Source organism: Mugil cephalus, chromosome 2 (genome assembly GCF_022458985.1).
Source record: "Mugil cephalus isolate CIBA_MC_2020 chromosome 2, CIBA_Mcephalus_1.1, whole genome shotgun sequence".
NCBI classification, from domain to species: Eukaryota; Metazoa; Chordata; class Actinopteri; order Mugiliformes; family Mugilidae; genus Mugil; species Mugil cephalus.
In genome coordinates, this window is record NC_061771.1 from 28647792 (window position 1) to 28661740 (window position 13949).

General features: G+C 40.8%; 1 protein-coding gene across 1 annotated transcript in view; it reads right to left on the reverse strand.

Moving 5' to 3' along the window:
- Positions 1 to 115: 115 nt before the first annotated feature.
- myom2a (myomesin 2a) overlaps positions 116 to 13949 on the reverse strand; it is a 35445-nt gene continuing 21611 nt past the window's right edge. Inside the window, exons 24-39 of the mRNA XM_047577471.1 lie at positions 12837 to 12996; positions 11811 to 11917; positions 11667 to 11711; positions 11445 to 11581; positions 9145 to 9289; positions 8955 to 9014; positions 8806 to 8873; positions 8594 to 8707; positions 7765 to 7852; positions 7617 to 7655; positions 6482 to 6587; positions 4349 to 4512; positions 4207 to 4243; positions 4100 to 4122; positions 3876 to 3931; positions 116 to 1764 (exon numbers count right to left, since the gene is read on the reverse strand). Coding sequence (XP_047433427.1) covers positions 1210 to 1764; positions 3876 to 3931; positions 4100 to 4122; positions 4207 to 4243; positions 4349 to 4512; positions 6482 to 6587; positions 7617 to 7655; positions 7765 to 7852; positions 8594 to 8707; positions 8806 to 8873; positions 8955 to 9014; positions 9145 to 9289; positions 11445 to 11581; positions 11667 to 11711; positions 11811 to 11917; positions 12837 to 12996 — 1904 coding nt within the window. The 3' untranslated portion in view covers positions 116 to 1209. The remainder of the gene's footprint in view (positions 1765 to 3875; positions 3932 to 4099; positions 4123 to 4206; positions 4244 to 4348; positions 4513 to 6481; positions 6588 to 7616; positions 7656 to 7764; positions 7853 to 8593; positions 8708 to 8805; positions 8874 to 8954; positions 9015 to 9144; positions 9290 to 11444; positions 11582 to 11666; positions 11712 to 11810; positions 11918 to 12836; positions 12997 to 13949) is intronic.

Here is a 13949-nt window from a genome sequence, read left to right on the forward strand (position 1 = left end):
CCTTTTTTTAAACTCTCTTACACTCCACATTCATTCAGCTACAGGGGTTGGTGTTACCTCCTGGGGTGAGGAGGGTGAGGCAGGAGAGATTACTCACAAAGAGGCCAAAGCAGAGGAGGTTGTTATGTAAAGTTTATTGCCATCACAAAGCACTGGGGTGGGGAAAAAAACAACATGTTACACACAGAGGGACCTCTCTGGCAGAGACGCGGTGACATTATTAGGACTTGCAACTGATAAAAGCCGCCCGGGAGAAAAAAAAAAAATAACAAGAAGTAGAGATCCCACCCAGTGACTGACGACATAAACTCCAGACAACTCCCAGATCATCCAGTTTGAAGGATCGTTCAGTTTGTTTTTGTTTGTTTTTCACTACTTGGGTTACTTACTTCTTTTACTACTTTTAGAGATGGTTTCCTGTTGCTTTTAATAACATTGCACTACACACACCGGTCAGGCATAACATTACGACCACCTTCTGAGTGTTGGTCTAGGTCCTCATTGTGCCTTCAAAACAGATGGGACTCATCAGAGAGTGGACCTTCTGAGGGCGTCCTGCGGTGGCCGGTAACACAATGTTGGTATCGGGGGCCTTGGAGGGGAGGGGGCGGGGTCTAGGCGGGTGCTACATGTCTAAGCAACATCCACGTAAACGTGAGGTCCGAAAATTTCCCAGCAGAACACTGAATTGTCACAAGATGGTTTAAATGTTTTTCACTTCTCCTGTCGGTGGTCATAATGTTGTGGCTGATCGGTGTATACTTTAACGCTGGCGTCGGACAACCAGGTAAATCCACTTAAGCTGTAGGTGAAAGTCAAGATTAGCAAACCTGAAATGCCTGAATTTCCATTTTTGGTGCAGAAGGTTTGAACTATGGCTTATTAAAGTTTATGTGGGTGTTTGGTTCCTTTCATGGAAACTGTGGTGAAAACCATCTAAATAAGATCCTCGCTGTAATGAACCCTACCTCTTCTTTGGCGTTCCACTAACATCACATAGTGGAAGGTGCAGCTTTTACATACATTTCGAACATAAATCTACCACAGCCTTTCTTTCTTCACCATCTGAATGAGTAGCTGACGCGTTGTTACGCAGCGGTTCAGACGATAGGACGTTAACGACATCTAACTCTAAAGGAACAGCTCACGGTTTCACACTCATGCTATGAATCGGCGTCGCGATCTTCGAGCCCCTTCGGATATTGGCGTTTACTTCCTCGGTGGGGTGGGGGACTTCATGAATCTGGGCGGGGTTGGAGACTTGACGCCGCGTTGCGGGGTTGGAGACTTGGGAGTCGGGGTGGGGGACTTGGGCACGGGGGTGGAAGCCGGGGTGGAGGCTGCGCTCTTCATGGAAGGCGCCGGGGTCTGGGACTTGGAGGGGACGGGGGTCGGGGTCTTGGAAGGGGCGGGGGTCGGGGCTTTGGAGGACGGAGCTGGGGACTTGGGCGGCACGGGCGTGGCTGTGGGCGTGGCTGCGGGAGTGGCCATCTTGGGGTGCCCGATTTTAGGCTCGGGGATGGGCTCCCCGTGCTTGTAGACGCTGACGGTGATCTCCACGAACTCGCCGCCGTACTTGTTCCGCACGTTGATGCTGTACTTGCCGGAGTCTTCGGGCGTGACCTTGTTGATGACGAGGCTGGCGAACTTGCCGCCGTCGAACGTGACCTTGGTGTGCTCGGTGGAGGCCACTTCCTGCTCGTTCTTAAACCAGGTGACCTCGGGGGTCGGCTCGCCCCACACGGTGCAGGTCAGACTCAGGGACTGGAGAGAGATTCAGCTCAAGTCAACACGTATTCAGATAATGCGTTAATGTGTCCCAGGTTGTGGGTTTGCCACATTAAACCAAAAACAATCTGCATTTTGTGACCTCCTGAGACCTCATGTCCTCATATGGGGACATTACTCTGATGCCAAGTAAATACACGGCTAGTATCGCTGATACTTTAGTTAGTTGATTATGATTATGGTAAAATACAGGAAAATTATTTAGGCAACCAATTACAATATAAAACAACTAAACAGTATAAATAATAAATATTAATTCCCCTTTTACTACACATAAAAAGTGCAAAATAAGAGATAACGTTACAAAAATACAAATAACAGTAATCAGTTGAGCAAAATGAGTAAAATAAATATAAAAATCGCTCAGAGAGGGAAATGTTGGCTCATTAGTTTTCCACCACAGATGTGAGTCTGCGTCCCGTGTAGTTGTCTTCTCTTCTGAGTACCGACGCATTTCAGTAACGGCATCAGTTCCAGTTGTGCGATGCTGCTGTGATGCTTGGATTCGAGTATCGAACTCCACCTTTTGCTACAGGTGTGGATGGAGAAGCTCCTGACGCGCACAGACTTGGAGAGAAGCTCCAAGCACTCGTATGAACTCTGTGACGAGTGATTTACTGGACGTATGGAAGAGAAACTGTGACAAAATTATCGATGTCATCACACTAGTATCAATCCGATACCGATGCTGGCATTGGTATCGATACTATCGATATTTAGACCGATACGCCCAGCTCTAGTGGGGACATTAAGTTCTAGGTTTTATTGCAGCTTATTCTGCTTCATTTAAACCCGGTGTCCTCATTAGTGGACACTCCATCTAGTGCCATCTAGTGGTAGCGAAGGGTCAACACACTAGTAGGTGTAGAATCTTGACAGCGGACATTATCCTACGGACAATCACGGGCAAAAGTGGATGTGGAATTTTAAGAAATTTTATCAATAGCAACGAGCTTAGCAAGTCCTCGTTTGAGGACATTGGGACTCCATTGTTCTGTCTTTGCTCAGTCATGTCAACAGTTTCATATATTATCACACATTGGTGACTTTGTTATAATAAAAATAATGAAATAATCCCAGTGTCCACATATGAGGACACACATATATAAACTACTACTTCCTGTTCGAAGTGGATGCTTAGTTTTTATACATCCTACAGATCCCAAATACCTTAGAGAAATTTAAAAATCCAGGCCAAATAAAAGGAGGTTAAACACCACCGAGATAAGCTGAGAAAACACATTAAGTGCAATTTGCGCGTTATCAACATCCATCCTGGGGAATCTGATCGCAGGTGATGAAAAGCTCAGGTGTGAACTAATGCAGGAGTTTAAACTACACAGAGGTACATTTACTAGGTGGAGGTGGTGTCGTGACTCATTCGACCTCATTCCTCTGGTGGCGTGAAAACACACAATGATCAATATGCAGCTTAACAAGTCTTTTCTACTATGTACAGTTATTTACGCCGCTGTCTTCTGTTTACATCCCGTATGGACGGTTTTATAGCACAGTTGTTCTGTACATACTGTCTATTTACTACATATTTTTTTTTGTTCTTTGAACGTGTCTTGTCTTTGCACATGTGCCATATATGAACTTAAATTAAATTTTACCTCATTCATTTAAAAATAAAAACACATGCACCAGTTAGTTGACTTAGCTGTACAACATTAATATTGATGCACGTTATTATTGCACCTCTCTGTGTATACGACTTTACAGCTTGTTCCAAAACACACACTAAATGATGTCGGTGTTTGTTTGCATTGATCAGATTTCTCAGGACAGATGTTATTAACGCAAAGTCTCGATCATCTCGACATATCTTCACTCTCCTCCGGGACACTTTCTACCCTCGTCAGCTGTCTTGTTTATCAAAGTAAGGGCAACTAACAGCCCTTCTACTTCTTCCTCGTCTTCTTTTTATGTTTTGCTGCACCAGTCGTTCCACAGGAATGCAGCCGGGGCAGCTCTGACCCTTTACGTGCCTTCTCAGCGCGTGGCTCACGGAAAGATGCAAAACAGTAAGAGAGAGAGAGAGAAAATAAATAAATCAGCACACGCAGTTTTAAATGCATCCTCACCTTCTGCTCCATGATGGTGACCACATCAGGCAAACCACCAACCACTCTGCCACGGTCTGATTAAGAGACAGAAACACATTTCAGTCAACTGTGGACAACTTTAAAAGAACAAACAAAAAATAAACTGTGAAGACTCGAAAATATCCAAGATGTTTCTAGATTTCCTCAATGATAAACAATGATAAACCCATAAAAGACTAAAGGAGCAACAGATCTGTACTCACTCTTCTCAGCAAATGCAGCTGCCCTAAAAGACAGAAAAACATCGACAAGGTTACGATATGATTCGGACACGCGTTCACAAAACTGCTGTAGGATCAAAGCTACTTACTTAAGTCTCAGGTACTCCTCATAGGCGTCGGTGTAAGCTGAAAGAAATAAACACAACAACTGACTTTCAGCTCAAACTGGAGAAGAAATAAACAAATGCCTACAGGGATGATAATAATAAATAATAAGGGGGTTTGTTTCACCTTGTCCAGAGAGGTCGAATGTCCTGGTGTGGGTCTTCACGCCGTCTGAGATCTCGATGGAGTAGTGACCCTTCTCCTTGTCGGACGGATCGCAGATCTGCATCCAGGCCATCTCGGCCGTGCCACCGATCCTCATCTTCTCAGAGGAGGCGATCTTACTGTCCCTGCAGGGTCACATCACGCACCGCTCACCTTAGATTCAAACTCACGCATTTAAATTCTCTCAGCTGCTTCCTCTCGACCGACTGTTCTAACTTCTCACCACATCTACACCGACGAGGCAGAACATTACGACCATTAAGGAGTGTCTTTGCTATGGGGTGCGGGTGCATGGTCTGGTCTGGTCTGGTCTAGGTGCTACATGTCTAAGTTTCTCAGCAGAACATTGTATAGAGGGTTTGAACGTAACATCACAGCTAGTGAAGTCTCCATGGTTACGACCGCCGAGTGGTAAAAAGTGACGGTTGATCATGGAGATTAGCAGCATTAGCTTGAATCATAAACTTTAATAGGGTCTAAAGTGTAAAATTAATTAAAATAAAAAGGTGAAGAGGTGACTGAACCAACAGATTTGAAAAGCAGTCAGATGTGTTTTTACAGGCTCCCAAAAGCCAAAGAAGAAACAACTGGAATCCAGACACAGAAACCTGGTGTTGTGGTTCACGTTTGGTGTCAGGTAATATTAATTTATGCTGTATTTTTTAATTAAGTCATACCTTTAAGTTACTTCTTAAGTTACGTCCTGGAGGCTGTCAGATAAGTTTGTGGATGTTGTTGTTTTGTCGTAGTTACTGCCGACAGTAACTATTTCAGTTCCAACAATAAATAACAACAAAACAATAAACTGAATATTTGTGGTCACTCCTCGTCATCCTTGTAATGCTACGTTATTGTATGGCTAACGATACTTCTCAGTAAAGCTCTTAGTGTTAGCATCTTTTATTTAGCGACATTTATGATAACTGAAATGAACTTAAACTAACTGAAACTGATGCTAATCCACTTTTTCAAATCCATACTAGCTCGTATGGATCATCGTCGAGTCCAATTCTCCTTAATTTGATCTGATAATTGACATTTTTCCAGGCCTCTCTGTATTTACTGATACATTCACCATGTTTTTGCCACTCAGGGGGCGTGGCCTAAGGTGGCAGTGATGATACCCTCTAATGGCACAAGATGGTCAATGTTATTTACTTCTCCTGTCTGTGAGGTTTTAATGTTATGGCTGATTGTATATAAACATATAAATACCAAATATTCACTGTATATTAGTTTTTTTTTACCGTCATAATGTGTTTCATAAGAGGGTTAAAATACAAAAGATCTAGATCTAAAGATCTAGATAACTAAACCTTTACTCACATGGAATTCACACCATTTTCATTGAGGCCTAATGAGGACGTAGCAGCATCATTTAATAGTTGAAGTTTAAATCATTACTTCACTCTAACGCAGAAATCTCCACTTTTATCTCAATTATCTTTTTTTACCAGATATCTTAAGCTCAATATAATAAGTTCCTGAGGTGGGGACAAGTTGTGGCGCTGACATAAACCATTTTATTTGTGATCTTATGAAGTTGTGGGATTGAAAACAACTGATGCGACTACCCGGAACGCCAACAAACATGGCCATGGTTTTATTGTCTTGGTCTTGTGTCCGTGGCCGTGTGCTTTGACATTACCGGTGGTTACTTTGCTGTTGGATAAGCTTTTAAACAAGCACGAAGTCAAGTCTACAAATAAAACCTTTTGTGAACTTTAAAAAGCTCTTGTCGTGGTGTTTTCTTCTCTGTGGCGCCTGTTTGATCGCCAACATTTAATATTAAATAAAGAGTTAAAGTCGAATGTTCCTGACCCGTGCGTATCGACTGAAATCATCCGACAGAAACACTAACAGAGTCTGTCACTAAAAGTGTCTCTGCTTCCATTTCCTTTCACGATAAGAACACGATCAAATAGTCTCTGCTTTTACATATATAAAAAAACAAACAAGTCGTATGGGTGAGGGGGGCCCCAGGCAAGTACGCAAACTCAAGTAACAGGAAGCTCTGTTCCATGTCAGAAGCTCGAGTCAATATTTGAAGCGTTATGTACTCGGTGCCGTCAAATAAAGCATCTCAGCCTGTACCTGTGCTTCCAGACGGTCTTCATCTCCTCCGTGTAGTAGCTCATGTAGCACTGCAGCCTGATGCCCTCCGGGGTACACTGCAACACCAGGTCAGAGGCAGACTCACCTGAAGGGAACAAACGAGAGAGAGAAGACAATCAGATGAAAATTTGCACATTTAGCGTCTTCCCAATTGTGTCCAATTCACAGGTCCAGATGTTCTTTCACTCACAACAACCTCAAACCAGCTGGACAACAACAACTCACCTTTCTGCAACAGATAACTCCATGTTACTAATGATAATGCACATTATTTCCTTTTTTCCCCTTTCTACCAGTTTTAGTTGTGGATATACTGCACATAACTGTGGTTCTGTAGAGCAACGGTTCTCAAACTGGAGTCCCCGAGCCATAGCTTGGAGGCCCGCAAAAGTAATTTGTAATATATTCTTCAAGTTATGTCGTCTCATTAAAAAAAAAGTACATAATTAAATGCGGGGACCACCGCGCCAATAAAACAATCACATTAAACCAATGACTCCCTCCTACATTAGCTTTGGGTCAATACAAAGTCTGATATGATCGTGACGCCACGTAAATCAGCATTTCTTGCTTGCAACAAGGGACAAATATTTCAGTACGTCCACTTCAACTGATGCTAAATCCAAACCAGCTAAACTGAGAAAAGACGACGACAGTTATATCGGTTTATTGAGAAGAGTGAGGGAAGACCAGATGCTAGCGAATGAAGCCCTGAAGCTAGCCAAGCTAAAACGAGTGTTGGAGACAAAACTAAAGATTTTTATTCCTCATGAAAGGGTGAGGAACGTTGTTCAATGTTTTGACCAATAAATTATGTTAAAGCTGGAGCACTAAAGTATGCTTTAGAATAGTTTTGAAATGAACTCATTCACTTTGACTGTGCCAGTTTGATACTGTTCACTTTCTGAAACCTTCAAGATCTATAACTTGAAAATGATAAATGTTGTAAAATGACATTTTTTGTTTTATTTCTATGAAACAGGTGTTTTAGGTTCGTATTTAGTATTTACACAAATGGCAGTAAACATATGTTTAATTGGTCCTTGAAAGTTTTCGGCTCCTTCCATAGAGTCTCTAGTGAAAGACACTCAGACGTCCCGCTGACCCGACCTACCAGCGATCTTGGCGACGGCATTGATGATGTCCTCAAACACTGCAAAAGAAAGAAGAAGGAAACGCACAATAAATGCAGTGAAACGCGTCCAATATAACCACAGTTATGAAGTTATAAAAGTTGAGCGCTCTGAACAACGAGGACAAACCTTGGCCTGAAATGTCAAAGACAGATGTGTCCTTTCCTCTGTCATCACTGAGCACGGCCTTGAAAACACCCTGATCCTTTCTGGAGAACTGAATGAACAGGTGGACGTCGTGTCAACAAGAGCACGCGACATGTGACTTTAAACACATTCAAACTGTTGGAGAATATGAACGAGCTAAATTACAGTGTAACAGTAAAACAACACACATGCAAACACAACATATATTAATTTATTCACCTCCTAAATACATATATTTATTTTATACCTTGCACTGTGTTAATATATATATATATATATATATATCAATAAAGCATACTTTTTTCCATATTTTCTTACTTGGACACTGCCTTGTTTGGTTGTGATACAGCTTTTTTATATTTTTTATATTTTTATATTTGATTTTTTATGAGATTTCCCCAATGTGGGATGAATAAAGGCTTATCTTATCTTATCTTATCTTATCTTATGTGTGCACCTATTTATCATTTTCTTCTTATATATTGATTTATTTTGTAACGACACCTAGATTATCATACAAATAAAAGTCTAAAATGATGAATTATATTATAAATCATAAATTCTGGCTACTCTGAAACATCAGTTTATAACAAATTCGGTTATTTTTCAATGTGAGGGGACACAAAAACATTTACAGCACGTAAAGCTACATATATATACATATATATTTAGTTGTATATAATGTTATCTCAGTTTCTGATCAATATTTTCCTACGTCCTATCCAAAAACAACCAGGTGAAGCTCTTATTTATTTAGTCTTTGTTTGCTGTGGTCAGACTGTGTGGTCGATGCTGCCGCCGGTGACGTTACCAGGGGGATGGGAAGGGCGCAGGCTCCGGACATGACATTAGGAGGAGTATCAGGAACTATCTCTTCATCCTCTTTGTACCAGTGGAAGGTCGTCTCCTTCTTCACGTTGGCCACCTGACGATCACACACGGAGGTTTATTTACTTCAGGGTTTCGTTTGACGGTGATATCACCAGGAAATAACATTTCGCCATGTGGTGTGGTGTTTGTTACCTTGCAGGCCAGCATGACGGTACAGTCCTCAGTGACGGTGAAGTAGAGGTACTCAGAGAAGTGTGGACCTGAAAGAAAAGAGTGGAAATGACATGAAGGTCATCACAGACGAATCTTTAAATACACAACACATGTGCACGCGTCGATACCTTGCTTCCTGATGTGCTCTTTCCTCTGGAACTCAGCCTCCTTCAGGGCTGCCTTGAACACTGCAACGGAAAAAAAGAAAACAGCCGACACTTAAAAATCCAATTAATTCATCCAAAACTTTAATAAAGCACGAGCGTGCATCATTTAAATGGTCCCTCGTCTTATCCAGGGACCGACGGTAAGACTCACCGTCGCCCACCAGGACCAGGGAGCTCTGGGCTTTGGCTTTGCCGTCGTTAATCTGGACGGTGTACGTGCCCTCGTCGGCTCTGGTGAAATGATCCACCGTCATCTGGATGATTCCTGAAGCCACGTCGTGACTGATCTTATGGCCCTGCAATGACAGGACAACAGGAAAGTGAGATTTACTCGCTTTACTGGAGTTACCATTAGTGATGTTCGATACCACCGATACCGAGTAACATTAGTGGCGATACCGGTCCGATACTTTGTGTGAATACTCCCTAATGTGTCTGGTGAACCTAAATAAAGTAGAGCATTTCAAATCATAGCTTCATAAAGAATACAAGACCTAAGAGTAATTTATTTATTTACTTTAAACTCTGAAGTATATTGAGGTAGTGGCCTCATTTACTATATAGACAACAGAAAAAACAGAGATACAATCATACAAAATATATGAAAATGCTGCTTCAAACACTAAAAACTAATTAATTACATTTTATTTATTGAATTTATAATTATTTTATCAATTTATGTTCTTAAGTCTGTCTTTCACCTACATTTTTTTTATTTATTTTGTCTTTTTGGTCAAGTGGTTTTTGATTTTTATAATTTTATTTTTTAAGTCTGGTTTTTAACTAATTTTAATATTATTCTTACCTTTTTAGTGGCTTTTAATTGAATTTTATTTATTTTCATCCTTTAAGTAATTATAATTATAATTTATACAATTTTATTTTCATCTTTCTAGTGTTTCCTTAACCTCAAAGCAGTGAGCGTGGGATAGTGTTTCCTCACTGTTCTTGATTCCTCAGTGTTTTTATATCTGCATGTGTGTGCATCTGTGTTGCGTCTATTGTTTTGTTTTTGTTTTTATGTAAAGCACTTTGGGCTGCATCTTTTGTATGAAAAGTGCCCTTTAACCTCTTGAGACCCTGCGTCCTCATATGGGGACATTAAGGTTTAGGTTTGTTGCAGCTTCTTCTGCTTCATTTAAACTTTTATCCTCATAACTAGACACTAGTTGGTGTGAAAACATGACAGCGAGCGATTCGGCTGATTCATTCTACAGCCCATCACGTGACAAAAGTTAAAACAGTTAAAACTTGTTTGTTCATGCTTATCAACTTTTCTAGTTTAATGTGACACGCAAACGTAACAAGTTCTATCAGTAGTAATGAGCTATGACTTCTCTACTTAGCAAATACTCATTTGAGGATGTTGGGACTTCATTATTTGCAACTATATATATTATAATATACGGTGAAATAATCTTTGTGTCCATATATGAGGACATCATTTTGTTTCCAAAAACTACTTCCTGTTCAAATATGATGCTTAGTTTTCAGGTCGTACTGATCCCAAATACCGTGGAGAAATTAAAAATGCGTGGAAAACAAAAGCTCAGGATGAATAAATCTTGACTGAGTACTGGTGTGACTTTTAGGAAAATATAATTCTTGACTTTCTAAATGAGGCAAAAAACGAGAGAGAAGAGGAGGAGGAACAAGACGATACGAGACGTACGACGATAAAACTGTCTGTGAAAACAGTGGTTCTATTTACAGGGTGAGTTAGTTGCTATTGTGATTGAATATAAGCGGTGTCATAGGCTGGAGATTTAACTATGAGCCATGACGACAGGAAGGTTAATGAGGCCGACACCACACATGCAGCTATTGTTTAGACTTTAACAAGGATTAGTTTGATAGTTGGCGCCGGCTCAGGTGACACTGAACCATTCCTTAGCTGTGCTGCTCCAGGACCAGGCTGCTCTTTGTGCATTTGTGTGCCACTACTGTATGGCATGTTACAATCATGTAGCCTGGAGTTGTGTGTTTGTAACCTGCGGAGTTCCATACTACTACCCATCTGTTGTTCCAGTCTTCAAGGCCTCCTGCAGTTATCCTCCAGTTAACCTGAATGCATCATTCTCCTCTTATATTCAACCATTACAGCAGCTAACTCACCTGTGATAGAGTTAGAACCACTTCATTTACCTCTAATGTAACATGCATCAGCTACATCTGTGTATCAGTATCACGAATGGACTCGACAAACACGCTGCACGGTTTGTATTGTTACCGGGTGTTGTTATTTGATCATAATCAGGCGTTTTAAGACGACACTTGGCGATTGAAGTGACACTAGAGCTGACTGTCCGACCGGGGCGGCGAGTCCGTCCGGTTTGTTTGCCAGCAACCTAACCTATGGTTGTAATATGGAGTTCATCGGAGATGAAATAAACCTCAGGGCACAGAAAACAGGAAATGCAGCAATTTTGCCGGGTGACGCTGGCATCGTACCTCCCCGCTGGTGACTTCTTTGTCGTTAACGATGAACCTGTAGGACACGGACGGGGACAGCTTGACGGCCTGCAGCCAGAAACGCACGTGGCCCTTCTCCAAAACCTCGTAGTTCAGGCCGTGCTTCAGAGGAATGACTGCACAGACAGAGACGCGCAACGGTGAGGGAAGCAGTTAGCTAATGATTAAATGACAGCGGACGGGTCTGCTGCTGAGGCTCACCTGGGTTTCTGATGGCATGGCTGAGCTCCAGCATGGTGTTCAAGGCTGCAGAGCCGATTAAAAAACAACAACAACAAACAAAACATGGTCAGTTATGAAATCTGCTTCATATGTATTCAGCAGTTTGTAAAGTTCATAACCCACCATCCTCAGTCAGAGTGTGGCTGCTGGAGACTCCATCGGTGTCGGTGACGACCACAGAGTATCGGCCCAAATCGTCCTTATCAGGGTTGGTGAAAGTGAGTCTGGAGCTGTGACACAAGACACGAGAATTAACTTTGGCAATTCAAATATGAACTTCAAAATAAAGGCAAATTTCAACAAAACGGATGCAGTTATGTCTGGAAAAGAACCATCACCTCTGGACTATTTAAATGTATCTACTGATTCAAAGAGACGCTTGTTCTGGCTGGTGATGTGCATCATCAAATCACACATCTGGATAACCAGAGAAATATCTCAGCAGATCTCAGGTGCTATATATAAAGTGCTATATATATAAAGTTGAGCTGAGCCAAAAATTTGCCCTAGATTTGTAGTATTTTATTTTATTATAGTACAATAGTACAACTCTCAGATAAATAATAATTAATAAGCTTGATTTTATTAAAATAAATTAAAATTAAATTAAGCTTCTAGTGTTTTTTAATATTGTTTTTATCAATTTTGCTGCTTTAATTGTTTTATTATTTTTTTAATTGATTTGTTTTATTTTATTTTATTTTATAAAATTAAGCTTTTATTTCATTACCATTAGTATCATTTGTTAAACTATCTTACACCTATTTCTCTTGTGGATCACTGAAGTCTCAATAAAGACTTTAAACCTCGTTCTGTTGTGGTTTTATCGAAAAAAAAATACTTGTAACTTCACATGTTAAATGTGATTTCACAGCAAACAATGTGTCCTGGTTTATGACTTTTTCTCATTTTTATCAACGTGCACTCTCCTGAATAGCGATCGTGTTTGATAAAAACAAGTAATCATAGTAAACAGGAAACTGAATGATCCGGTTCTGCAGCATGACGTCACGGGGAGCTCAGCACACTGTTTGCTCTGCCGTATTTACTCACTGATCGCGCGGCAGATTATTTGATCGTTTTTAGATAATCGTTGCTGCCGAGAACAAGGAAGAAACCGAGCGAATGAAAAGCCTCTGAGCCCCTTACGTTCTGCCCTTGGCGCTGACGGAGACTCTGGGGCAGTCGCCGATGGGTTTGTAGTTCTTCGACCACACGAACTTGGACGTATCACAGATCTCGCAGGCCTCAAGAGACAGGAAGATGTCTCCGGTCTCACCGTCCACACCGACCTCAATCTCCTTAGTGCCTGTGAATATGAACAACATGTAAAGACTTCATTCACAGGGGACGAGCAGAAACAAATGTGTATCCTCAGTTTGTTTCTCGGCTCAAGAGACTGAGCTGCAGGACAATCTGTGTGTTTTTTCACTGCACAACATTCTTGCTATTCACTCATAATAATGATAAGCTGAGGCTTATCTAAGGTTCCTGCCCTTGTAAATAATAAATTAGTAATTGAAGGGAGAAATAACCAATGAGTAACAATGAACAGCCGGTTTTCAAAGACAGGGTTAAGGAAGTTTTAAAAATAAACTAAATAATAGTGTAAGCTCTTAGGTTAGTCTTGGCTCAGATAGGTTTTTTTTTCTTTATTTACGATATTTATCGTTTTACATAAAGGCTTTAAACCAGGAGTCTTCAATGTTTTTCTGGCCAAGGACCCTCAGACACTATCTGCATAAATGTTTATGTGTTTTATCTATGCTTTTAGTTTTTAAGATTAAAAACACAAATAAAAAAATCTGTGACATTTAAACTTTGCATTGCATCGGTCTGTATTTCCTTGTTTGGTTTCTTTTATTGTTTAGGCTTTTATTTGTTCTGCATTTTTAATTTCTCCACAGTATTTACAACCAGTAGGGCTTGAGATGCACGAAAACTAAGCATCATCTTTGGACAGGAAGTAGTAGAAAAATAAAAACAATGTCCTCATATGTGGACACTGGGATTATTTCGTTATTTATATCATAATAAAGTCCCCAATGTATGACAAAATGTTAAACTTATTTATTTTAATACCTGAACATGGCTGAGCAAAGACAGAATTACGAACAACGAAGCCCCAACTTGTACTTGCTAATTAGCGACGTGATAAAATGTGTTAAGTTTGTGAGTCATATGAAACTGGAAACGTAAATAAGTGTAAGTAAATACATTTTTACCTTTGCTACCACTAGACCAAAGCGTCCACTAATGACG